Source organism: Rhopilema esculentum, chromosome 15 (assembly GCF_057945365.1).
Source record: "Rhopilema esculentum isolate cy_ngs chromosome 15, ASM5794536v1, whole genome shotgun sequence".
Taxonomy (NCBI): domain Eukaryota; kingdom Metazoa; phylum Cnidaria; class Scyphozoa; order Rhizostomeae; family Rhizostomatidae; genus Rhopilema; species Rhopilema esculentum.
The window spans coordinates 1,838,988-1,866,437 of record NC_142829.1 but is presented as its reverse complement, the minus strand read 5'-3'; the positions used below and the strand labels follow the sequence as shown (position 1 = coordinate 1,866,437).

General features: G+C 36.8%; 1 protein-coding gene across 1 annotated transcript; it reads left to right on the top strand.

Annotated features, from left to right (window-relative positions):
- Positions 1-1,569: 1,569 nt before the first annotated feature.
- On the top strand, positions 1,570-27,440 carry LOC135685232 (uncharacterized). Its single transcript, XM_065201100.2, has 13 exons — positions 1,570-2,321; positions 7,783-7,949; positions 11,368-11,549; positions 11,962-12,172; positions 15,024-15,080; positions 20,171-20,217; positions 20,921-20,965; positions 22,436-22,570; positions 22,868-22,903; positions 23,017-23,061; positions 23,925-24,036; positions 24,998-25,288; positions 25,946-27,440. The coding sequence occupies exons 1-13, from the start codon at positions 2,014-2,016 to the stop codon at positions 26,344-26,346; spliced, it is 2,037 nt and encodes a 678-aa protein (XP_065057172.2). The 5' UTR covers positions 1,570-2,013; the 3' UTR covers positions 26,347-27,440.
- The last annotated feature ends 10 nt before the right edge of the window (positions 27,441-27,450 follow it).

Below are 27,450 nucleotides of genomic sequence, written 5' to 3'. Positions count from 1 at the left end.
ACAAAAATCATCAGCAATATCAGTAGAAAGGGGGGGGGGGGGTATATCGAGATTGTTGCCGTCAGTATTTTCCAACGCCTTGGCAATTTTAGTTATAATTACTTCTGTTAAGAACAGTTTTGTTGCATTACATTATGGATTTCAATGTTTACACGGTTTGTAGGTGTATCAGTTAAAAATCAGATGGTATGCCGTGATCTTTGTGTGAAAATTAAGTACCAACTTGGGCTACTTCGAGATCTCTAAGTCATCATTAATTGAATATTTAAAAATGTTACCTTAATATTTTGTCAAAAGAGCAAATCAATACCTTGGAAATATTTTAAAATTAAAATTTACTTATTGAGATTGCTTCTGTAGTAATAGAATTAGAATATATGAAATGTTACTAACCTACGTATGTAAACAGAGGGACATTGGAATTGTAAACATCAAACCCTGCCAGCAACCATCTGGGAAGAAACACTGAAAGTAACAGAACATGTCGGAACAAACAACGGAACAATCGGTTGCAGGGGAAGAAAACATTCATTAAGATTGCTAATATTTTATTAAAGATTTATTTTGTTGCCAAGCAACTTTCGAAAGTGTCGAGATACACAATAATCGCGGAAACAATTCGGATAATGAATGAGCTCGAAATGATTATGTGATTATGGGGACATTTTGGAAAAAAATTGCTTTTTCTTGTTCACAAATTTTTTGTGGCAATAAAATCGATATTGGCTTCAAACTTAGTTGGATTTTTCTTTGTTTCTAGCAATAACACAGGTCCCCTAAAAAAGTCTCCTGATTTTTCATACCTTTTCCTTTCGAAAATCATAGATATTCTCGTCTAAGGGTGCCTTGTTTAAATCATAGATATTTGCTGTTTTATTTTGTCAGCCAATGGAGTGATACAAGGAGCTTTCCTCGGCTCTATTTTTCTCATAAGATAACTATGCCAATAACTGAAAAGGCTCCAAAGCCATATGGCGCCGCAGTGATGGCACCAACATTCAAAGCCTTTTGTGGTCTTGTGCCAAATTTTTCCTATCTACGTCACTAGGCATTTTGATAGTCACCAAAAACTGGCTATTTGAACTCATCTCTGATATAATTTTCTTTTAAATGTCTGGAGTGACTTAGTGCAAATTTATCTTAATGTAATCTGTTTTATCAAAATGTTTTAGATTATTATTGTTTTGAATAAATGATACAATGTTTATTTATCTGTGTATATATACTTCTAACTAGTTGCCAAGGGGCTTGAGAGAACCAAGAAGGTTTTCGAACACAGTGCCTTTTAATTTATTATCTAAAAGACCGGTGTTGCGAAGGCCGAGGTGTGATATTAAAGAAAAGCCATTATAAGAACGAATATACAATACATCATTGACAATGTTGGTCCCTAGGAGAGGATTAGTCTCACACTGGGACAATGAGAAGCGCCTTTTGCCCCCAAATCACCTTTTATGACTGCTCTTTTCAAGATGCACCATCCATTGACGGTGGTGTTCTCCTTGGAGGCACTCTAACGTCCCAGGGGTCAAGTGGAAACTTCGCATTTAGCGAACACATTTCATGCACCAACTTGTGAGTCAAGTGAGAACTTGGAATAACATCAGGATATGTTAGGCCTTGTAAAAAATGGTTCCTGATTTACGATGTGTGTACATTTTTGGAGAAGGACCTCTTGCGGAGGAAAAGCCACCAAAGGACTAACATATTGATTGCCCCGGTCAAGTATTGAACGCATTTCGTTAACTCGATTTAAATCAAACGCCACATTTCCCACAACCAATTCAAGCAATTATGAACTCGAATTCCCCTCATAATTTAATCAAAATCTGTTGAAATGGCCGTCTTACGTGTCGAAAAGTCCTTTGTCTTTTAATTGATTTTCCGTATGCCGCGCTGTCAGGGGGTTGCGTACCCTCTTTGGTGTGTGTTAAACCGAGAAGTTTATAAAACCACGCGCCAAGCACAGTTTTAAATGCAATCATTTTGAAGGAAGAGTGAATACATGTTACCATGAATGTACCAACGGCTTATCTTCTCGCTTTCTTATTGGCTTTCGACTACAGTGTTGGAGAAGACTATTCGAAGTTTTTCGATGGCTTACCAAACGAAATACATTCAATTAAGGACAGGGTTTCCAAAAACAGATTTAAACGCACCGTTGCCGAGTTAAGTCAAAGAGTTGTTGGAGGGATTGCAGCAGAGGAAAATAAGTTTCCCTGGATTGTTTACTTTCACGCCATCTCTAAGAAACGAAGAAATGGCTCTGATGAATATGGATCAGTGACAAATTTTTGTGGCGGATCTCTGATACACTCCAGGTGAGAAATATGTTTTCGTCAATGATTTAAAAGCGATGCATCATTTTAATAACGGACCATATAGAATGTTGATCTTTCATATAAACAAACATCTTGTATTTTTGCACTTAGTATCAAGAAATTCTAGTAACAGCTTTAGAATGAGTACTTTTCCAACACGAGAGGAAAATCAATTCTGAATCGTCAACAATTCAAATTTGTTTTGAAAACTTCCTTTGAGTGGGCTGGTTGTAATTGAAAAATGCCACACATCCGTGAAAATGTTTATTGTCCCGTCTTGTCATTGCTGTCAACAATTTTAAAAGGTCCGCATTGGCCCTCCCTTCCGACAATTTGCAAAATCTAAAGAAACAGCTTTGAACAAATAATGTATAATTTTTGAAATGGCTTTTCACATGGAATTGCGATTAAAATCTAATGCGGAAATACGAACTACCGTAAAGGAAATGTTGTTTTTTGTCAAATGGCTGATTGCTCAAATGATCGCTTCGACAAATATTGAGATATATTTCTATGCAAGTCGCCTCTTAACTATTTTTAAAAGTTCTGATTTTAAAAGCCAGTTTTCGATGTCATTAAAATTTACGACATTTTACTTCAAAAAGTAAAGAGGCAACTTTTTAAATCTATTTTTCATGAGACTGTCGTTATTCATATATTTCCCAAAAGAATTTTTCTTGTAACATTTTACCCGTGAAAATTTTACCTTTTACCTCATCTGTTGTTTCTGAAAAATAAAACGGTTTTCTAAAATCAGATTTTCATTTTATTCAAAATATTTTTTATATTTTAAATTCTATAAAGAAATTCAAATGCGAGTTGAATAATAACGATACTCAGGCAAATTTCCTAGCAATACTAAAAGAAATAATTAAGACATTTTTCATATGAAATTATGTGCGTTCAAGTTTCGTTGCATTTCAATTTTTTTAAACACCAATAGCATAAACCACACAATTCTTGAATATCTTGAATTTGCTAGGGCAAACTTTCATGTTGGTCCAAAGTTTCAGGAAATTTTGATAAACTCGATTTGTTAAGATAATTGAATTATATATATTTATAAACAAGAAGATTTTCCTCGAATTGGACTGTGGCACCGACATCAAGTAACAATAACTATGTTTCAGGGTTTCTATTGAAAAATGGTCAAGTTTTATTAAAAACTGAACATGCATGCTATATTTTTTATTTTTTTAATAAAAATATACTATCATAACTGCGAAGTTTTAGCAGTTAATGTACTTATTTACGTCTTAACCCTGGTCAAAAGTATTTCAAGAAGATTTATTTGTAGCAGAGGAGAAGATATATAAATGAAATAAGAGATCATGAGCTATATGTAAAAAGAAGAAGTTTATGATCGATGCCAAAACGCATCGGATTGCACGCGCCACCCCCTACAGGTGATGTCATTTCCAGGAGGTGTCTGGATCTGCAGGGGCATTCCAACGTGTCTGGCTGGCAAAAGCTGCGAGGGGAACTGGCAAATGGAATGTTTCAGCCCAGAGTGGTGTTTTCAGTGTTGTTGAAAAGGATGTTATATAAATGTGTTTGATTGTACCATATCGAGTTTTCGAGCATCGGCGCCGAACGACGAAAACTGGTTGAAACAAGTCTAGGTATATTTTTTATCTACGAGCAACAAAGAAGGGGAGGTGCTAACATACTGTGCTTCAAAAAATTTTGTAAGTGTTCTGGCGGGCTTTACTCGATAAACTGACAATTCTTGGAAGCTACAGCCCCCTAGGATAGACTCCATTCATACGGGATGAGCTAGCCCGGTTGGACGGGCCGTTTTTCAAACCCACCTGTTTTTAACCCACCTTCATATGAAAGTTCTGTCAAGCCAGGTTGAGACAAAATCTGAAAGCTATGAAAGATTTTCAAGTTTAAAGATGCTGAAATAAGTTTTTTATTAACGCAAGCTTCTATACAACTGGCATTCAATTTTTGCTGAAGTCATGGATTTAAACCGTCGAGTAGATCTTTGAAAATCGCATCGTCCTCGTCCTGAATTTGCCTATACAATTGCGTCGCGGCCAGCCGGGCTGGCTGGCGAGTTTATTTGCACATGAAAAATTTTCTTCCCTGCTGACCGAGATCTTGGTCAGGCTGTTTAGCCTGCTACTCGTATGGAAAAAAAGTTGTTTTCTTTTCAGGGGCTCCGATGCAAGTTGGAAAGAAGGAAAGCCAAATGCAAATTTAAGATCAATTTCAAAAAGGTTTTGCAAAAATATTGTCTTGCAAGAAAGTGGGGGTCCATGGCTCCCTGCCCTCCCCCCGTCTCGGAGGCTCTGGTGTTTATCACAAATTGCAAATAACTTATTCAAGTGGGGAGGGGCCCGACCCCCTATCCCCAAAATTTTCGCTACTGGGCCATTTTGTAAGGTACCAAGAATTAAATACTTGTGTGGTTTTCCTGGTTAAACAATACTATAATTTAATATTTTGTCCTGTAGCCTCACTGGTGTTTTATCGGTACGAAAGGCTTCTTTCTGTAGTTTCGTCTGAAAAGGCCCTCTTGTCAATTTGGGCCAGAAAATATTTAGTGGATAAAGACACGTTGGTTGGCTTCTTCATTTCGACCCCTTTGAGGGTTTCTTCTCTTAAAAAACTAATTTCCTAACGAAGAGCTTGGTTTCCCATTAAGCCGGCTTAAAAAGGCCTTGTGCAAATTGGTTCGTTGTTTGGCGTGGAAATTGTTTTGCTGGAAATTAATTTTCTATGACTAGCCTATGGCTCAAACAAGCGACTGCTTTGTTTCTGAACTTATTTGATTTCAATTTTTAAACGAGAATTGAAATTTTATGTCAATAGCGGGGTCCTAAAAGAATGGACTTGCATTTGTCTCCCAAAGATACTTGCTCGACATTTTGATTACAAACCAATTGCTTCCTAATAAAGCTACCACAAAGTGTAGCTTTATCTGAAATCTTATGACCACACCCTTAAAGAGTGTGACACGCCCTTTTTGTTGGCAAAAAAACAGTTCTGTACCCCTCTAAAAATATTATTTGGCCTCTTCCCTGTGTACGAGGTGGAAGATTCTTTGCGATACATAGTTTTTTCAATTCAAAAGTTCAAGTATTTCCTTGAATGGCTGGGTCGAATGTTCAGTTCCCAAGGATTTGGATTTGGGCGTGGCCAGAATTAGAGACAGGCAATGGTTTGATCGAATATCCTTATTGCAAAATGACCTTTTATTTAAATCCTCAAAACACATCCTCTACTGTGGCAATGGCCCTGCTTTTATCCTTAATTTGTCTTGAATAACGTGAAATCCAAGTAAGTAGGAACAATACACAATACACAATCACGATGGTTGCACTCACGCAATATGCATTAATCTTTGTTTTATACAACTGGTGTGACGTCATCTCTCCAATCCTCCACAAAGTTTCTCTGAGCAACCACTTTGAGGAAGGCCAATAAAAGATGCATCCAGGCCCTGTCTCATTTTCATTGTTTTTCTGGTGAATCTTTCTAGAGCTTGCGGGTTTTGTTCGAAATGTTTTTCTAGAATCTTGTGGCCTAAAAATACAGTGGCTTTCATGTACCCTTCCCGTAACATCTTAGTAGGCTATTGTCTAATTGATGCTTGATTCAAATGACAATAATCATTTGTCACTTTCAGTTATGCTATATTGAAATTACAGAAGTATTTCATGTCTCGTAAAATCAAATGCTCAGTTTTTTAGGCCTGGCCTTAAAGTCACTGCGCTCAAAGATTCCAATCACTTCTATTAAACGCCATTCGTGTTTTCGAGAGTTTATCTTCTCGTTCCCCTTATATTTGAGATCTCGGTATGTTTCTTGTTCTTTGACCTGTTAAGTGACAGCACGTGATTCAGCAATATTCTTCGGAGTCAAATGTTCAGCAATTTTCTTTTCCCGTGACTTCATCAATTGTGTTATCAAATAGGCTTATGGTTTTACAGCTATCTAGCTTAATTTGCTCAAGATAGAATGAAAAGTGATTTAATTTCATTCAATATAATCGATTGCCTTCTGAAAGAGTCCCATTTGTCGAGTGCTTCATTACGAAATAGGCCAGGTGTTAAATATCCAGTACTCTTAATTTTTTAATGCCTGGCGCCGCCTCTTCCCAATGTTTCCAAAGAACGGAGATAGCGACATCATCAATTTTGTAAAAACAAGCCCCCAAGTTGTCTAATTTCAAGTAAGAAGTAATTCATGTTGAAAATATCTCTGCAATTACTTTGGTACCAGCGTCCATTTAGTTATAAATACTATCTACAACCTCATTACCCCTACAACTTGACGCAAACCCCAACTCTGAATCTTCATATAAAGAGGTATTAATTAGCGGACCGATTCATTCGGTGGTCGCCATGTTGGATTGAGATATAGTTCGCAAGCGAGGCACAATGCGGAGCGGTCATTGCATGTGGTATTTGGAGAAATAAGATTACATTTTTATCTTTTGAGATTCATATCTAGCCATTTATTTATCATTTTTTATACAATTAACTTTTTAAACGAGTTAAATTTAGCTTTAGAGGGTCATGCTACTTTTCAAACGTTTCTCCTGACCACCAATGGGATTTTGCCTTACCGAGGTCAAATGCAACTAATTTGCAAGCGAATGTCGAAACAGCTTAGGCCCATGCACGGTGTCTTGGCATTCAACCGAACAACAGATCCACTTGTGTTATCTATGAATTTATTTCCTGATTTCTTTGGGCAAAGCTTGAAACAAAGAGCGGATTCAAGAAGTCAGTTTTTAGCAGTTTTGCCCCTACGATACACCATACTTTGGGACAGAAATCATGGCTTGTTATCTTGTGCCGTTTCTTTGTGTTTTGTCCCTCTACACTAGTGGCTTTCTTGTGTTTCTCATTACTAACGAGCAAATGTGTATGGTTAGCAACATGATAAAGCGTTGACAGTCTCTAGCTTAAAAACAGTTGAATAATATTTTAAAGATATTATTTTAAAGCAATCTTTTTGTGCTACAAAATATAAAAATGGCTGAAATGTTTTCAGTAGGCAAGCAGCACTGATTGGGTAACCTCAACAGTTATGTGATCGCGTCTCTGATTGGCCTATTTCGATCAACAGCTGGTATATATGTTTCCTAGAGTAGAGTTTTCGATCGATGTTCTCACGTTTTATACGAAGAGTGTCAGATGAAAAGCCTTAGTATGTTTTAATATAATTTCGATATAATTTCAGTTTAAGCTAGCAAAATAATTCCAGAGCTTGTGCCGAAACATTGAAATAAATTGTCGCTTAGAAAATGTGATTGAGTAGAACACCGTCAGGGCTCCTGGCTTTGTAAGGTTTGATCCAATTCAACAACACTTTGATTTGCGTTCATTTTCAGCAGCTTCTTTGTCTTAACATGTCTTTGTATTTTAATTCAATCTTGCTTATTTTGTTGCATAATGTTATAGAAATGTACAAACTTAAATGTACTACGTTTTTTTCATAACAGATGGGTCCTCACAGCTGCTCACTGCCTGCCAAGCGGAGAACAGACCTCAAAGGTCTGGGTCTACATCGGAAACATATTCTCCCACATAAATAAAAGAAAGCATAGCGAGAAAATAAAGGCGAAAGCTATTTTCATTCACCCGAAGTATGCTGGTACGGGGTTTAAAGGTAAGATAACTTCATTGTTTAATAAAGGCAATAAAACCAGGCATATCTACTAAGCATAGGACTTTGATCAGTAGTTGAAAGAAAGCGAAATCAACTGGAATGTTTGTTAGGCCCTGGCCAAACGAATAAAACATCATCCAACATTGTTGCATAAAACATGATTAATAGTTTGGGCACCATTTTTACGATGTTTTACGATGTTTTACGTTGTTTTACGTTGTTTTACGATGTTTTTTGGTTTCCATCAAGCATTTCGCAAAATATCTCTTTTGTTCTCATGTTTGATCAACAATGATACGTTTGTTTGGACACCCCTTTAAGCATTTGTTTTACTCACGCAAGCGCAGTAGGTTAAAATTCGGCAAAAAACGCAGTAACTGTAGGAAGCTGTGCGACAGTGCTTGACCATCACAGATGTTTTAACAGGTTGTTATCCGTTTGACCAGGGCATAAAACATTTTACAACAAAGTGGTCAAAAATGTTTTGTAATGTTTTACGGATGTTTTATTCGTTTGGCAAGGCCTCTACTCGATGCTTATTTCTACTGCTCAAGCCAAGCCTCGTTTTCTGAAAACCTGTAGCCTCGTTCTTCAAATATATCTAGAGACTTGCTACTATCTAATTCTGCACAAGCCACCACAATTCCAAAGTTGGAAGTATGACTTATGCTCTGCACCAGTTCCTTTCTCTTTTATGCCTGTATGCGTGCTTGGAGCTTGGATATCTTATAGAATAATCCTTTTTTTCAAGGGGGATAGTCTATCTAACAGCTATTTTATAACTGCTCGATTCACCTCAGATTCCCGCCTAAAAACTGAGATTTCAGTTGCTAGCCAAATTTTTTCCCCTAAAAACACGCTCAGTGTTTGTCTTTTTAGTGAATCTGGGGCTCTAGAAGAAATCTTAGAAGCTCAAGAGATTCATGACAGTAATCCTACATTATCAGGCTTGATTATCTCAGGTTTATCTCAATCTCTCGATTTTGACATTTTATCATTATGATTATGATCACCATAAGACATCATAAGCCATGATCAGTTCACATCACTAATCGTCAATATCGAGGCCTTTATAACGTACAAGATATGGATGAGAGCATATGCTTCGCCAGCCCCTCTGTTATTTCTTTGTTTTAGACAATCAGCTATTGTTCCCTATTTTTAAATGCAACGACTTGGCCTAAACTGAAATCTCTTATAAAGACCACAACTCAGTCTTCAAACCTCTTCCACAAGCAGCCTCGCCAGCCATAACAGCAAACAATTGCAACAACAACAGTAAGACAAACTATAGCTGACGCGGAAAGACATGTGCATTAGGTTTTTTTAGTATCAAATTCATGAAAGTTTAAAACAAATCGAAGCAACGATTATTTAAACGGCCTAATTACAATAGAAGCTTGAAAACCCAGCGTAATATTCTAAAATGAACACTTGTTTGTCTCTTCGATATTACAGTTCAAGGTCGCCGGACGCGAGTTTTAACAGGGGGAGGGGCCAAATTGAATAAAAAATGGCAAAACATCTATTTTTCCGAAACATTGGTTATTGCAAAACGGTAAAACTTTCATGGTAATTTAGAAATTTTGGGAAAAAGTAAGACAAAGTGCACAAAGCAAGAACTATGTTTGGCAGACATGGCTACGTGCTCCATTCAGGAGGCACGCACCCTTAGGCATACTTAATTATATAACGCCTAATATGGACGCTGAAGGTTCTTGCTGGTGTAAACTTTCGTCAAAGGATGATTCATATTTTCTTTATAATATGTGTACGCTTTTCTTTTTAATTCTTATTTTAAGTTGAGATGCCTTCTGTTAAGCGACAGGCACACATCCTCCCCCCAGTCTGGTGACAGGTGAATTATACTCGACAATTACTCAGATTAATTACAACACATCAAGGTAAATATAAATCCATACTAATGCAATCAAACATTCAAAAATAATTAAAACTTACAAGATAAAGGGAAAATATAATCAACAGAACTGAAAGGAATTGCCGAAATTTCAGGCTCTATCTATTTCAAAGCAAATTTTCAGTCTTTATCTCTTTTAAAGCGAATTTCCAATCTCCCTCTACTTCAAATTGAATTTCCAGTCTCCATCTGCTTCGAAGTGAATTTTTCAGGATTTTAACCTCTGTCTATTCCTAAACAAATTTTCCGTGTCTATGTATTTCAAAGCAAATTTTCAGTCTCTATTTACTTAAAAGCAAATTTCCAGTCTCCGTTTTTTTCAAAGCGAATCTTTGCCTCTACCTCTTTTAAAGTTAACTTTCAGTCTCTATTGGCTTCAAAGCAAGTTCATACGTTCTATAACAGGAGCTTGTGTTTTGCCCAGCGATGCCTAAATTTATGTTGTTTTACTTAGCATTTAAAGGAATAATATCTGGCTGCGAAAATATTACACGCAATATATTAAGGCATAAAGCCAAAAAGGGCATATTTTAAACTTTTTCTAATCAAGGTGTGCCTATGTCCCGTGTCCTCCCCTCTCGGCTCTGGCAGCCCTGCAGTTACAGACGTTTTAACTGCTTTTGAAAAGTCACGTATTTATATTCAAGTATGGACGATAATGGCAACGTCAGAGCTTGAATATGTTCACACACTGTTAGGATCCATTCGTCTGAATTTCCAGGCTCGAGTTGTCTGATGTGCAATTCACCCAGCGATTTGAGAGAAAATGTGATTTATTATTGTCTGGTCTGAGGTCGATTTTTCTATTTCTCAAAACTTAATTTACTTGTAGGAATTTCAGAAACATACAATCGCTCATACAGATCTCAAGCTATGGGCTGTCTCTACGAGATTAAACCGTTTCAAATATGAGATAGGAACGACCAAAGTTAATTGCAACTGGCCAGTTTAATAAAGAAGTTATTATTGTGTTGTCAAGCCCTGATATAATGTCATCTACTCTCTTGTGCATTCATGGTTTTCAGAGTGCCATTCCATCTCTTACTTAGTATTGTTTCATACACAAATACCATTGCTGAGGATTTTTTTCGACAATTTTCTCTATTTTCAACATTCTCTGTCTTCTCATGTCTTGTTCTTTCTTCTTAGTCACGTGAAGGTGCTCTGTCTGGCTCCGAGAGCTTATTAAGCGTTCCTTAATTGTCTTTATTTCTTCAATTATTAGTCAATTTATTTGTCATTATGTTCTGCTGATTTACTTGTCAGATTTTATCTTCTCAATTTCAAAGACATTTCCCAACACATATTAAAACTAGAGCTCGAGATTTTTGCAATAAACTTTCAATTTTTCCAGTCAAAATTAATCATGTTCCCTCAAGTGTTAAGAGAGCTTAATGAAAAGATAATTTAATTGCTTCTTTCCCTGCAAATGCGAACGCCTAACACGAATTTTCGCTATGTTTTATTTTCATTTCAAATGTCTCGCCTACTCTTCTCCAGGTGCTGATCTTGCCCTTTTGTACTTATCGCGACCGTCGAAGCACCAGACTATTCGGCCCGCCATGTCGCCGGCGGACGATGAATGGAGCCGACCAGGGACAGAAGCGGCGGTAGCAGGCTGGGGGTCAACATCGACATCATCAAAGGATCTGTCACGTGTTTTAAGATACGCGAATGTCAAGGTAACTGAAAATACGTGTCTGTCTTTCCCGTTATTTTTTGTGTACCCAGGGGACTTGCCATAGCAAAACTGCAGTATTCTTTAAATTTAATTTATTTTGAAAATTTCATCTCGTTACATTGGATTCTCGTCGTCGTATTGCTTTGTTCCTGAATATCTTTCGTATTATTACTCATTGCAAGATTCACAGAATCCGGCGGACAGCCTATCCTAAACTGCTTTGACTACAAAGTTGTTTAAAATCTTATGAACCTCAGGGCCAGTTAGTTTTGCTTTTGAATATCAATGCTTTTATCAAAGGAAAATTCATCGACAGGTAACCCAAATATCACTGAACTATCAGTGCTCTTAGAATTTACTAAATGTTGGTAGTTGACCATTTTTTATCACTTTGTTATGGCTCATCATTTCAGGTTATTCCCAGATCTCGTTGCAACCACCCAAAGTCATTCAACAACTCGGTCTTGTCTGATATGATATGCGCGGCTGGTCGGAACCGGGATGCGTGTTACAGTGATAGTGGCGGGCCTCTCATGGTAAGGACCGGGTGCGGAAACAAAGATTCCTGGGTACTTGTTGGAGTAGTGTCCTGGGGAAGAGGATGCGCATTGGCTCAGTATCCAGGTATGTAATACACATGCGGTTTTGGTTTCTCTAAAAGTTCTTTATTATAGCACAAAGTAAATTATGAAATTGCCTCACCTTAAAAAATGGTTTATCCAACATTGATATGACAACAGCTCAAGACCGAACAAGTTATAAACTTGCAAATCTGGAATATAACCAAGATACGGGACACCCAATCTTTGGTCAAGTTACATGTTCTTGGAAAGTGTGTTTACAGGAATGATGCACTAATCAGAAAGTTTCTTATATGAACGAATGGAATGGAGCACTGAACGGGATAATTGTTTTCAGCGATAGCTAGAACAGTCAAAGTTGTTCCTAAATTGTGCTTACAAAAGAGAAAAATAGATCAAAAAGTGTCACTTCAAAAATCTTCTGATGTGATCCGAGCTCATTTTGTACAATGTAGACATATACCTAAAATTATCTCCAAACATTTAGACCTCAAATAGTTGTTTTTAGATTTATGAGTAAACTTACAATGCTGTGAAAAATTTCCGTATGAAACAAGGATTTCGAAGAGTTGAAAGTTTTGAAAAAGTAATATTTGAACAATGTGGGATTTTGAATTCGGTCGTCTTTGGAATTTTCTCATCTTTTAAATTTAGTATAGTTCGTATTTGTTTCAAACTTTTCAAATACACAAAATAAGCCAATAGTTTCTAAGCAATAGACAGGTGTGAAACGATAATGGTTATGGTGTAGAAAGGGCGTCTTTGATTGGCTCCTTTTTGACCAATCGACGCCCAATTACTCCTCTTATAACCAAACGCTATAAACGTTGATACAACCAAACGTTGTGAACGAAATAACTTCCTTTATCAACGCAAAACACGTTTTTTATGCAAGCAAATTTAAGAATGCCTGATAGAAGGATAGATCTTTTATAAATAGGAAACAATTTTCGTCAAATATTTTCGCACAATCTGTCGTTGCTGGAAGGCCTGTGATATTATGGCCAAATCGAATTCATTTTCAGAATTGCGACATCTGCAATTGTGAAGTGGCTGTTCTTTTCTGCGCAGTTAGAAGGATCTCATTGTTTGTGTTTCTGACCTCACTGTTTTATCTTTGATAGCCTGGTTTACATTTTCCTAATAGCGGAGTTTTTAATTTCCTCCTTTCTAACCCTACCATTTTTAAATTTACTCAGTTGTTTCCTGCTTTTTGCTGAAGTTAAAATTGTCATATTTACAAAATATTCATTAAATATTTCTGTTCAGAGACCTTGAATTGACAATCAAATCGCTGTCACAAAAGTGAGACAAATGCTGACATTTTTTTGGCGCGATAATTCATTAATTCTGTTTACCAGTTTTTATTTACTGCGTACTAAGTATGCCGAGCCCAACATCGGCATGAAAACTTGTAGAATATATTTTTAATGGTAGGAACGCCGAATTCGCTTTTCCTGCAAACAATTTCAAGCTTTTCATGTCTTATCGATTCTTTTTGCTCTCACTTTGAGTTGCGTGTGCCAGGATAAATTGAATTATCACCGGTGTTTTGTTTTTTGGTCTGATGATTAATTTTTTTTTAGTTTTTTATTCAATCTCACAATCAGGAAGTTTACAGTAAGGTCTCCAAAACTGCGTAAAAGAGATAACAGAAAAGAAGAGTTCATTAGCTAAAATGTAAATACAGGAATTTTGTAATCAAACCTTTGATGAGCCGGGTAGCGAAATACAAACGTTTGAATCATAAAATAATTTATCCATATTAAATAGATATTTCATTCATCTCTAACAGGCTATCAAACATACTTCGTGATAGGGACTTTTGACAGGCCGGGAAGTCCCTTATCTGTAACACAATAAGCAGAAGTCTATTTCGTTCTTTGAAGTTACCTTGTTCTCATTGGATGTATGTCATGATGACTAATCTCCACAAAATCAATCACATAGCTAGTTTCGTAGAATCTTGTATTATGTAGAGTATCAAATCAAATATTTCACGGAATTCTCATAATGCGATGTTATATTTTGCTGAAACTAACTGAAATAAATTTAATTTAGGTTCCTGTTTAACAATGTTTAAAATCGCAAATAGAAACCTGTTATTTTTTATAATAACAGCAAATCGGCGTAAGACTTAAATGGTTAAAAAAAGGTTACAATGTTAGGATTATGTAAGCCAAATGATTAATTCGAACTTTTGAAAATTCTCATAGTGTTATATCGAAATGACGGAAACTGAATGTAATTTTTGAAAGGAAATTTGAGTTCCCAATGTTTTACCACTTTCAGTATTTTAACGTCATGACGATTTGCTATGACTTGTTGTGACTTGTTAAGATTTGACTTTTTAACTGAAAAATTTGACTTATAACGATCTTATTATTGCTTCGTGATTCATTTGCATTTGTAACTCATTTTAGCCAGGGTCGAAGCCAAAAAAATTTTTTGGAGGGGTAAAGAAGTCATTTTTGCCGACAAAAAGGGCGTGTCTCACTCTTTAAGGGGGTGGTCAAAATATAAATACTCTTTTATGCTGCTTTTATGCGTTTTTTTTCAAATTTCATACTTAAGTGCCATACTTTGAAAGTTTAACTACTACAGAAATGCTTATACGTTGAATTTGTTGCAAAAAGGCTACAGGAAGAGTACAAAAATTGCTTTATTTGCCCGTCAAAAATCCTTAATATGCCGACACACAAAGTGTTGGGGGTACTGCACCCCTTCAACCCCCCCCCCCTTTGGCGATGCTCCTGTCTTTAGCAAAGTGAAACATTTTATGACGCATACCAAGATCTGTGTGTTGCAAATTGCGGGCTTAACCAAATCCTTCTTCTTTGTAAACATTAAGGTGCTTTTTATGTAAAAACTTAGTCGTTTGAGTTCTTTTGTAGGTGTCTACGTGAAAGTTTCTGAATATGCCAGCTGGATTTATGACATCATTAACCCAGGTACAGTCAATGGACCTACTTCACTTTTAAAGTATTTATCTGGTATATGCTTTGTAAAGGAAGTTGTATTGATAATTTGACAGTCGATTATCGTAAGAGGATATTTGGAAGAAAGTTCCAGACCACTCTTCCAGACTATACTTGCGATGGTTTTTCTTGGCGCATGTTTTAGAGAAATTTAGCACGAGTCTGGATACCTAAACGCTCATTTTAGACGGAATTCATATTCATTCCCCGTGCTTTTTGGATAGAATCCATTCAGAAAGTTGCGATTGCCTTTTAAACAGCCTTACCTACTCTTCCTCCAGCTATACCATCTCAAACATAAGTTTCAACTGCCACTAAAAATGATATTGCACCCATTAATATGTTTCACATCGGTTTGGGTGTTTTTCTCGAACATAAGGCGGAGCTAGGGCAATGCCTGGGTGGAAATTCTTGTGACAAGCAACTTAGATTTTCCACTGTTCTTCGATGTTTTACCTCTAAACGTGATTTTTATACTAATGATTATGGTGTTTATAAGAACTTTGCCAGTGTATTATAATCTCGAAAATTAAGTGTCAGTGATTTCTTTATGCGATAATTGCCAAAGAAGTACCGGGGCTCCTTTGCTTTTAAGATATGTTGAGAGATTTATATTTTAGTGGGCTATAAACTTTCTGATTTATTGTTCACCCCTCGCAATCACAGTTTGTTCTCAGATTTTTTCATTTTACATAGAACTCTTCGCGAGGTGGCAGTTCTTGTCTGGGTCAAGTTAATATATCTTTCCTTAGGCGACAGTTGTGTATTTCAACCGTTTCCTTTCCTTCTTCTCGCAAATCACTTTTTAGTTCACACTCTGTCATCCATTTTCCCCGTCCATCCATCCCAGACGCCGTCTTGAGCAAAACGTCGCCTTCCAAGTTTGTTTGCGCACCAGGCCCTTTTCCGTGCAATAGAGTTCCTAATTGACGACGTCACGAAAATACATTTTTAGAATTGGTAAATTTTAGATCTCATAACTTGAAAATGTATAGCGAAATCCCTTCAAATGTGCAAAAAGCCTACGAGAGAAGTAAACGGGTTTTCTTAACTAAGAAGGTCATGCTATCAAATTTGTGTATCCTTGAAGAAATTATAACCTTTTTGAACTTGTCTTTTAAAGCTTCTAGATCTAAATGCCGAAAAGTACTCAAATCTAAAATTTTCACTATTTCATTTTATCAATAAGCTGTTTTTCTATTGCCATGTTTCTATTGGTTCTTTGACTCTATGTATTAACCCTTCTTAACCAATCAACGTCGACTATGGTATTGATCGGGTCTTAGGTGATGTACAGGAACAAAACAGAGGGCGACGAGAATATAATATGTTTTGAAATCCAATTTTATAATGAATTAAATGTCCAACTAATATTTCGCCTCGGCAGCATTGCTTTATAAAAAACACTGAGAGTTTCTTTCGTTGTCTGTTTTAAGAGTTGTTAGGGTCTATTTTACGTTCAGGTTTATTGGAGATGTAAACTTGTGATCTCTGAAAAATATGTCATATGTATTCAAACTGCAGACGCCTTTTCGTCTCGTCTTAAGTCAAGAACACCCCATAGTTACCCCTGCTGCAAGCCGAACAACAACTTTTATGCCCACAGGCCTTGTGTTGTCACGTGGCATTGGAGCTTAGCTTGCCGATGTTGTTAGCACAAAATTCTATTTTTAAGCGATACGATCAACACAGAATGCCAGTGAACTTGAAGAGGATTTGCGGGCGAAGATGCACGCTCACCCTATAATCTTCTTCCACCGTTGATGGCTTTGACCCGGTTTAGCAAGAATTTTCGTATGCGTACAAGCATTGCATCAAATTAATAACCGTTCTTTATTTACAGTGAAATTGTTTTCTATAATTGGGTTTAATGTGTTTGACGGCATCAAGTTTCAACGATGAATATCTCCTTGTTGAGGGAAAATGCGTGATCTTAGATTAAGCAAGAATTAAATCAAATTGAATGTAGGGCTGGCAATCAGCGGTAAAGTCTGACGGTGGATCAGGAAATGATAAATAACAATCTTATTTAGAAGATCAAAATTAATATGAAAATAAAGCGTTTTCAGTTTGCATCTTAACTTTGACTTTCAGCATCATTTCCTATTACCCCCTCCCCCATCCAACTCCACTACATGGGGTAATCTATCTGGGATGTGATTAGAAATATATGATTTCTATTGATAATGCATTTAAAGGGCAAGAGAATCCGTTGTTTTAGTTACTGATGCCGTTAGCGGTTTTATCTCTACGGTGTGCCGAACGCTGGACAGCGATCTGATTGGAGCTAGGGGTGAAATATTCGGGGCATAGATGCTTTTATTTCATTTTCCCAGAGGTTTCAAGAAGTTTTTTATTTTCCTCAAGATATTTTAACTTCTTTGTTGCCTTAAAAACTACCAGGGTTGGTCAAACCCCCCTCTTCAAAATTCCGCGAGCGTTAAGCCCCCAAGCCCTCACGTTGTTGGCGCCATCAATGCAGAAGTAGAAGCTGTGGACTGTTTAAGGACTCTGTTGAGGGGGAGGGGGGGAGAGAGATTCTATGGCAATAATTGATCTTCGTACCGGCTGGGTTTCGGTTAGTTTCCACTTCAAGTTTTGCATAAATAGTCACCGCTGGCTTGCAACATTTCCCCATTCACTCCGCCATTTTATGATGGTGAATATTAAAGTTCACTTGCCCCTGCCCAATCCAATTTTAGAAGAAGACAGAGTAGCATATTTTGTCAGAAGCGGGGCTTATCACTTCAATATTAAATCTGACCTTCTGCTCAAAGATCATTTGTCCCATTTTAGAAGAAATAAGGACTTAGCACACCGTATCCCTCCTGGCACCAAACCGTTCCTTAGGATTGCCGACTACCATATTTTTCTTACCCATATTTTGCTACATATTTTCCCTTGCGATGGATGCACCAACTTCCCCTTTCCATCTAGTATATCATTTTTAATTTATAGCTGAAAATAAAAAAAATCTTAAATTCTGAACTGCATTCGCGCCATGGCTGCCGGTTCGCGCTTCATTTTGTTTTTTCCGTAGCCCTAAAACGATCGAGTTTGCCTGGAATTAATTGATCAATAGCAAACCGAAGTGTATGGCATTGAATTTTGGAAAAGGATTGCAATCGTCACTAAACAACGTGTCTTTATTTTCCTTGAGTACTGCTGTTGATCCTAAACGGCTTGGAACCAGTTCCAAAAACATTTTAGATCCAATAAAAGGGTTGTTTTGAAAAAGTCCGACACCCTCAAGTGAGTTAATACCCCTAAAATCTGTTATTGTGTTTCATTACAAAGGACATAACGAGAGGAAATTGACCAAAAGATAGCACAGTTTTATCATCGTAATGTTTCCTATATTTTTAGATCCATCCACGACTGTCTTTTCTTTTTTGCAACATAACATGATGTCCCATCAGCCTAAAGGCAAATTTACAATGGCGCTTGAAAATAACCACGGTTCTAAAGAGAAGTCTGCTTCAAAAAGAGTAATTCAAAAACTTTGCTGACGTTGTACAGGGAGGGGGGGGGGGGGGGGTTCAAGGATAATTTCTGTTTCCTTCTAGATTCAAGGCTAGATTTAAGGCTTACATCGCAATCAAAATGAATGACCTTATCTTTGAGTATTGGTACGGGAGCTATGTTTACGGGATATCGTCGAGTCAAAGAGGGTCAGAAGGAATACCGTGGGTATAAAAATAAGAAAGGCATATCTCCATTTCGGAGCATTTATCATGCAACTGGCTACCACAAGCTTGGTGCTATGTATAAGCAAAACATTGTTTTGTGTAAATTTAGTCTCTTGGTTTCAGAAATATTTGTAGGGTTTTGTTGATTTATTTCGATTTTTGGCTTGATGTGTAGCTAAATAAGTCTTTCCCACCTTTGGTTTTTGATTTGGACAATCCCATAGGTGTTCAGTTAGGTTGAGGCTTTAGTTTCAGTTTTAGTTTTAGTCGGGATGAGGCTTCTTCATACCTCAGATATTGTTTCATTTTATTCTGGCTATTGGTAGCCTTCGGCTAACATTAAACGAACCTTGTTGCTAAGACCCAAACTACAGTTTTAATGTGAACCAGTCAGAAATCAGTCTCTCGATTGTCTGTCTCTCGATTGTCTGTCTGATGTCCCTTATACTTTGACGGTTGAATTCTCTATTACATGGCGCAAATCCCGGCCAAAACCAGGCCAATGCACAAGGCTCTACTGGGACACCGGAGCACTTTTTTGAGTGGGGAAGGTCTGTTGGACTCTAGATAAGTTTACAAACTGTTATAGAAGTTAGCCATCTTTATTTTCTTTGATGCCACAACCTTAACAGCATGCATCAGCAAAAACCTTAATAACCCTGACCTCGGCTTGCCTGCTCTGGTTACTTTCTGCTCTCGAAAGAATTCTAAAGTAAATCCTCTCCTGGCCGCGTGAAGAATCTACCATAAATCAAAGTCTTCGTCTTACGTTTTTCGAATTTTCTTTGAACAAAACAAAACATATCATATTTAATTTACAAAGTACCAAAAGTTCGTTCGTAGTTCAGTTTTCCTTTTCCTACTTCCTCCTCGTGTATCTAAAAGTCCCGGATGCACCCCCGTAGCGTCCAATATTTCCTATAGTTCTCACCATCTTGAGTAAACTCAGCAACAGATCAATGATGCAGGACATAACCTATAAGGACTACTTTTATCATAGACATTTCTCATCTATTTTAACAAGCTTCATTTTTCTCCTTTTTTCAGAACCCCTCATTCCTTTTCCTATGTAGGGCTTCGCTATGGGCCTTTGCCGGGCTTTTCCCTAGCATCAAAAACTAGCAGAATAAAGAAGATGATTACTCGTCAATACATTGTTTTTCTACATCATCAAATTGTCTACCGGGTTTCTTTTTCCTAATTCTTAGTATTTTTACGAGTTAAAAGGTTAAACAAATGGTACTTGCAGTACATGAACGCCAGCCGCTTTCTACGTGTTTGATTTTCTCAGACCACACAAGGCACCACTGTCAACTCTCCTTGATCTTTGTCTTTTTTATCCTTGAGTAACCAATTTTTGCTTTTCTATTCAAGGACGCAACAGCAAGCATTATAACAACTGCTGTTTTTGCTCAGCGAAGGTATGGCAGCTTTTATTATCCATCCTGTTTTGTTTCTATGTGTATAGTTGGTTATGATTTATCACAATCAGGAATTATTTTTATCCTAAAAGTTATTCTCAACCGTAGTCTAGGCGATTATGTCCAGTCAAGGCGTTTTGATATCATGCAAGGTTAATGTTTTATTTGGTAATGCTTTGAAAATGTTTAGGTTCAGAATAGTAGAGTTTGTTATTGTTGTAAGATTGAAACTATGCAAGCTTTGGAGCATATTTTTGAGACTCTAAAATCTAGAACGACCTTAAAACTTAACACCTACTTGCAGCGAAATATTATTTTATAAAAAGTACATTAAATTTTATAATTTTCTATCAAATGTTATCAATACCAAATGTCCTTACCAACTCATCTTTGCAGCTTTATGTTCTCTCGTTTAGTGGACGGGAGACTCCAATAAACTGGGTGGGTTAAAAATTTCCAAAATCGCAACAAATGGGATCTGGGGTAAGACATTTCTGGGTGGACTTTTTCAAAAAGATAATAAGCGTCGGGGAAATTTTTTCTGGACTCAAAAGATGATTGTTTTGTTGAAATTGAATGCTTCATGGAATTTCCAAACTTGCTTAAAGAAACTTTTAAGTACTTTTAAAAGTATTTAACGATGAATGAAATTAAGTTAAATTGAATTTAAGATTGCTTATTTGTTATTTACATTTTACAACAGGCTGTTCTTCATTTAAGAAATGGAATGAGAAAACGAAAAAAGAAGGTGAGGATTTCTCGCAAATTATAACGATATTCATTCCAACATCGGGTCTCTTGAATTAAAGCACTTTCTCTGCAGAAATGGAATATAAAGGCTGCATGAAACTTTTGTTTCATTTCTATGAAGCTTACTTTATCTCCTATTAACAGGCGAGAGAGACGTGATATTCTGCTGACTACGATAAAAGCTTTCTTCTACAGCTAAGAATTGTATTTTTTGACTTGAAAAATAGCTACTGCTACGTACAGAAGGATAAAACTATTTTCAAGTCATTACGAATTAAGTTATTAGGCCAGAAGTTCCCCTTGGTGAACCAATTTGCCTAAGAGTACTTGGCTTTGGTTCGGGGTGTATGCTTGCTTGCTGGAAATGATTTGCACTGGCAAGGCCTCAAACTAATATTTTTAACTCTTAGAAAGGTTTTATTAGTCATGACCGGTATTAGAAAGGAAGGGAAGTTCCTTATTTACATATTGGAGACTTAAACATATACTCGAATGCTACAGAACTGCAACTTCTATCATCGGTGTCCACTTTTAGAAACGCCAATGGGTGAAACTGTGTCTCCACGTGCGAAGGCAAGGTTATGCGCAATACTCTTTTGTACGTGACGATTTCATAAAACCAAAAACTCTTTTCAATGCAATTCATTTGTCAAAATAAAACATTTGTAACTGAAATAGTGAACAGTTGCCTGATGATCGCATTAGTCGTGAAACTTGGAGTAGCAACCTGGAATCGTCCTGTTCTATACACCCAATAGCGTAACTAAAATGTTCTACAAAGTATAAAAAAGATGACGAATTGGTGATCAATAGATTCAATTCCAAATGATTCGTCTAACAAAAGAGACTGCAAAAAATGATTCGTCTAACAAAAGAGACTGCAAATATTGGCTGAAAAGACCCTTAAAAGCATTTGAAGACTTCAGTATAGTCTTAAAACGACGTTCTTTCGCCTTGACAGGTTTCAGCTTTTCTTCTGACACTCTACAAAGTATAAAAACGTCAGAACATAGATCAAAGCACTACGCTAGGAATTAGATATATCCAGTTGTGGATCGAAATTGGTCAATCAAAATGCGAGTAAATGACTGTTGTGGTTGCCCAATCAGTACCACTTGCCTATTGAGAATGTTACCAATGGAGTCCTTAGGTGAAAGCGAACTCCTCCTGTCTACGCAATGGCGGCTTTTTAATTTTTATGTAGATAGATTCCAAAACTGCTAGATGGAAGGACGATCGGGCTCTGCCAATTATCCTAAACATGTCGTCATTATAGAGTTTTGCGCAATCTGGGTTGTCTAAGTAAAAGATGTTGACTGATAGCAGAATCGCATGTTTTAGTTGTAGTTTTAGATCTGCAAGACAGAGGTGGCCATTCTCTTTTGGGAGGTGTTTTGTTTCTAATGCTAGAAGGAACATGCTGTTTTATTCTATTCCCCAATCTTTTTTCAAAGCTATTCTCTTTTAGGTTACAATATCTGATGATATGATATCTTTGCCATACGGCCCCCCTGGGCCAAGGGGGCCTTCAGGACCTCAAGGAGAGGCTGGTATGCCTGGAGTACCGGGGGCTCGTGGAGAGCAAGGCTTACCTGGAAGAGAGGTGAGAAACGTACTTTTTTTATATACATTTTGATTGAATTAGTATTGCAAGGTTTTGATTGGATGTATAAATTCAGCAAAGTAGAGAAGTCATTTTTTTGGCCAATATGATAGAATCGTTATGGTGCCCTGACCTGAAGCTGCTGTTGCAGCCATGGGACTACCATTCGAATAGATGAAACAATATTTTGTTAAGACAGTTACTAATTTTGCATGCTCAATCAATCTGATGCTCATCTTTGATGCAATATTTCTCATATTTATCTGGTGAATGAGCTGATTTGTTCTTTATCTTCAGGGACCTCCTGGCCCACCTGGAGGAAGAGGTCGCGAGGTAAGCCGTGTTTCTTTGCTTCTTTGTGCATTATAAGCTAGGGCTTGACGTTTTAGTTTCTATCTTGTCAGATTCAAATGTGTGTCCATTAACGTCGGTTTTTTTCTTTAAAGGGGTCTCCTGGTAAGCCGGGCCTTCCTGGCCCACCTGGCAGATTGGTATGTATCACCTCTTTACTCTGTTTATGAAGATTTCCACGATGTGACCCCCCCCCTAATAGCGAGCAGTTTCTTTTGGAAACCCATCATTAGTTTTTAATTTGCCCCCTTCTCCTTCGAATATGCCCCCATTCTCAAAGTTTAAGTTTTCCATAAATCCCCGCTTTTGAATAAGCTCCCACTCTAATGTTATTTATTTCTAACACTCCTACATCCATGATTTTATTCCACTTTAAGTAACACAATCAAGAAAGGGAAGCATTTTCACATTGTTTCTTGTCCTGGTGAAGTATAGTATAGTATACTCGAATTTGGCAAGACTTCAATTTTCTCTTGCACAAATCTCAATTTTTGCTTCTGACGATACCCGATTCTCCAACAAATAGAACTTAGGCCGGCCAGTAGACAATGGATTCTTTTGCTAAAGCCCTGCTAACGAGATTTTTTATACAATAGCTCGTTGTGCAAATGCTTCATAACTTCTTTTGTCCAATATACTAGGCAAAGATTCTGTAAAACGTTGTCCTTTTATAAACCCTTTTACAAACAGCCAGCTTTCAATATCAACAAAATATTAGCATTCGATGACTTTTTAATGAAATATTAGTATTAGCGTTAGTGTGAATTTTTAACTGTGCTTATATTCATATGCAATATTTCACAACACTTTTGATGTCCGCAGTCGAGTAACCGACTAGAAATAACCGCAGTCATATTTAAACTGTTATTTAACTTCTACCATCTAACCCCCTAGCCAGATCACCCAAAGATATCCTACGCTTTTCATGTTTATTGATTTATGAAGACTTAATTGTTATCTTAGCCCTTCTAGCCTCTTTAAGTGATTTTCGTTTCCCCGGTAGGTTGGCCTTAACGGTAAAAGCTATCCGACTTTGGACGAATTACTTGATCTTGCTGATGAACTCAAGAATCTAAAAGGTCAGCTCCAGGACATGATTAGACAAACAAAGCTTGGTAAGTTGTCTTCAAGCCCAGTTTATCTGAAAATGATTAAAATCTGTCAGTCCCATCAGGCTTTCAATCTCGGAAAGATTTCCCCAAGAGATCGACTCAGATTACGATGATTCGATGATTCAGATAAAGGTGGTCTCAAAGGACTGATGACATTCATTTGGGAGAAAAATCCACTAAGCAGAGTAGAAAAATCGATTAGAGTCTTCTAAACGGCCAAAATTCACCACCAAAAGCTTGAAAAGCCGTACTTGTCTCGAATTAAGCGAGTTTCTTCTTTGTGTTTATGAGTTCAAATCAGATCCTTGCTAAAAATCCTCGCTATACTGCCACAGGTTTAAATGTTATGTTTCTTGTGCCGTTTGATTTCACTAGCTCAATACTGTTAAGCCTATTTTGCCCAGATAAAAATTCAATCGGTTTCTTTTTAAATCTTAATTCAAAGTCGAAATTTTACCAGACGTGAAATAACTAGAAGGCAAACATTTTTCAACCAGCTTTAAATTCTGTGTGGATATCCGAATCTCCAGCTGATTTCATAAAAAATTAACCATTTAAACGAAAGGGAAATAAATAGATTTTTTGGAAAACCTTTTATGCATTACTTCTTTATTGGTTATAATTTCTTTTATATCTTTTTCTTTCTTTACATACCACTTTTCAGATCTGTTTTAACATTTAACATTTTGTTGCTCTAAAGAATGTATCTGAGAGCGATTTGTTGCTCTAAAGAATTGAGGCTCATTTTTTATAATAAAATAGTTTATACATACTATATATTGTTCCTTTTTTTATCTTATTACAGTGTATTGCTGTGTTCCTTGTTCCCTAAATTATTTACACCGCCAGTGCTCACTTGGTGTCCGTTGGGCAACCAACAGTTACTTTATTATTATTTGCAATTTTATCTTGATATTGCCACGGTACTAGACTCTCTATTTTTCTACCAATTTTTCTCAATTAGGCCGCACTAAAGACTTCCCTGCACGATCGTGCAAAGATCTTCGCCGACAATCAGAAGGCCTGCTTAATTCCGGGAGGTACTGGCTGTCACCTAAAGATGACGGTCTTCCCTTTGTTGGTTATTGTGATATGGATACGGAGCATGGTGGCTGGACCTTGGCCTACAGTTACACTTTCACTAATTTCCAGAAGTTCCGTGGCTCAGACAACACGATCACACCAGTACCATCCTGGAGCAAAACAACGAAACCAAGGGACCATTCTATCACTGTCTCTACTAAAGCACCTCAAGGTTCGTATAAACTAGTCAAAGCTTCCTATTTGTGGGAAATATTTTATGCACCCATTTTATATTTGGACGCACTAATGTTTGCTAGAATTTACTCGATTTATTGAAAGTTTTAAATTTTGATATAAGAAAATTTAAGATTTGAATGCTTATCTTTTGACTGGAGTTCATAGTTTATAAAAAGGTCCCGAAATTTTAAAATGTGTAACAACTTTCAACCTCTTCATGCTTTTGCTTCACTTTTCCCAGCCTAGTCATTTTATCAAGATAGCCAAGGGTGAATGTTTTTTCTCCGTGAAATATTTTACAATTGGGGCTGGCTAGCTGGGAACTCAAGCAATTGCCTGTTTTACTAAAGTGTCATCTCCTACCAAATTTGCAATATAAATACGATTTTGGTTAGTCCGGGGGCCAATATTTTCTGTTTACTGGATAAAGTTACTACTAAATCTGGTTCAAGTTATTGGCATTAACTGAATGGCTGTTAGTATGATGGTTTAAAAGCTTTTAATAGAAAAAAATGCAGAGTTTGAAATCATTCCACAATATGTCATATGAAATTCAAGAGAACTTATGTAATGACGAACAGACTTGCAAACTTTTTTCAAATTTCAGACTTGCTTTAAATTTAAACATTCGTTTTCATGCTTTTTTTTGTAGAATTACACGATTACGGAGCCATTGACTATTCTTACTGGCAATTCCTTGGCAAGGAGATGTTAATAAAATCAAATATTAATGATTGGCTAATTTGCAAGTCTAAAACGAACGCAACGATATTTGAACCAGTAGACAAACGTCAGAGGTACGTCTACTACCCAGTTAATTGTCGGAACATAAAGGATGTTACTGTCAAATGTGATCAGAATGCACCGGACACATTAGTTTGGACTGAGTTCGGGTTGTCCCTTATTGTTTTCAAGAGGCGGTTTTTACGAGGGACGTTTTATAGTTGGGATACGGAACGGACCGGTTGGCCGGTTCATGATCCGTGCGCGTCGACGAGACAGAAACACAACAAAGTGGTGTCCCAACCATTTGGTGCCATTTTTATCAGGTGATTTGCTGGGGTGGTATCCTCCAGAAATGTTTCCAAAATCATCAACATAATATAATTGCGCAGATAGATTCAAGCATTTATATCATTCCGGAGGATCAAGATGTAACGCCCGCCATGATCGAACCGAGCGATGTTGCTGAACGATCAATGGCACATTCTTGTGCGTCACCCCCGGTATAAAGATAGGTGTGTCAATGAAAGGATACAACACAGGGGTGTTAAACTTTGATCCTCCCTCCGCCGAAGATCAAGCAGTATACAGCATTGGGATATATCGAAGTCGACATTTCGGTTAACTTTTTTAAGTTTTTGTCACCTGCTTTTATTCAAATCAATAGACGCCAGATACAACAAATGTTTTTAAATAGCAAAGTTTTTTTTAAAAAGTCTTAATGCTTTTGCTTTTTTATATGTTAATGATTGTCTCTTTTTAAATACGCTTTATTTATAGTATTCCGTTCAGTTTTTTCCCATTCTTCGAGATCGTTTTCATATTTCATACTGGCGTTCGTTGGTGAAGCTGTTGCTCTGTTGTATTAGCCCCTCCCCCTATCTCAAAATGAGTTTCACCTGCTTTATCATAATTTATTCATCGTTGTTCTGAAACTGCGACTTATTCATTGGCATATTTGCGTTGAAAAAGTATCACTTCTACAGTAAAGAAAACCAGTCGATTCGATTGTAATATCAATACTTTTTACTATTGGTATTGCAAAGACTTTTTATTTATTCAGACAAAACAAATTTTTGCAGTTCTGAACTTGCTGCAGAATATTAGCCAGTGGCATTAGAAAGACCCTCTTAAGCTTCGATATTAAAGTGAACTGCTTTTCTGTATGATGAGGCTCATCGACCCCTTTTAATGTTGGTTTTTACCACAATGTGTATAAGCAGATAGAATTAATGGGAAACAATTACAATCAAAAGAAGTTTCGTAAGTAAAATTCTAATAAATAACTTTTCATTCCGTCATTTTAGTATCTGAATTTTATAGATATTTTGAATTTCATAATATTTGCGTGTTTGAAGTGGCGAATAATGTAAATATGCATTAAATATATAAATATATATGTTATACATTTTTAATATTTGCTATGTCTGAGTT

Coding starts and splice junctions, on each gene's coding strand:
- LOC135685232 (XM_065201100.2), top strand. CDS start 2,014: ATGAATGTACCAACGGCTTATCTTCTCGCTTTCTTATTGGCTTTCGAC. Junction 2,322..7,782: donor GGATCTCTGATACACTCCAG/GTGAGAAATATG, acceptor TTTTCATAACAG/ATGGGTCCTCACAGCTGCTC. Junction 20,218..20,920: donor GCTGTTTTTGCTCAGCGAAG/GTATGGCAGCTT, acceptor ATTTTACAACAG/GCTGTTCTTCATTTAAGAAA.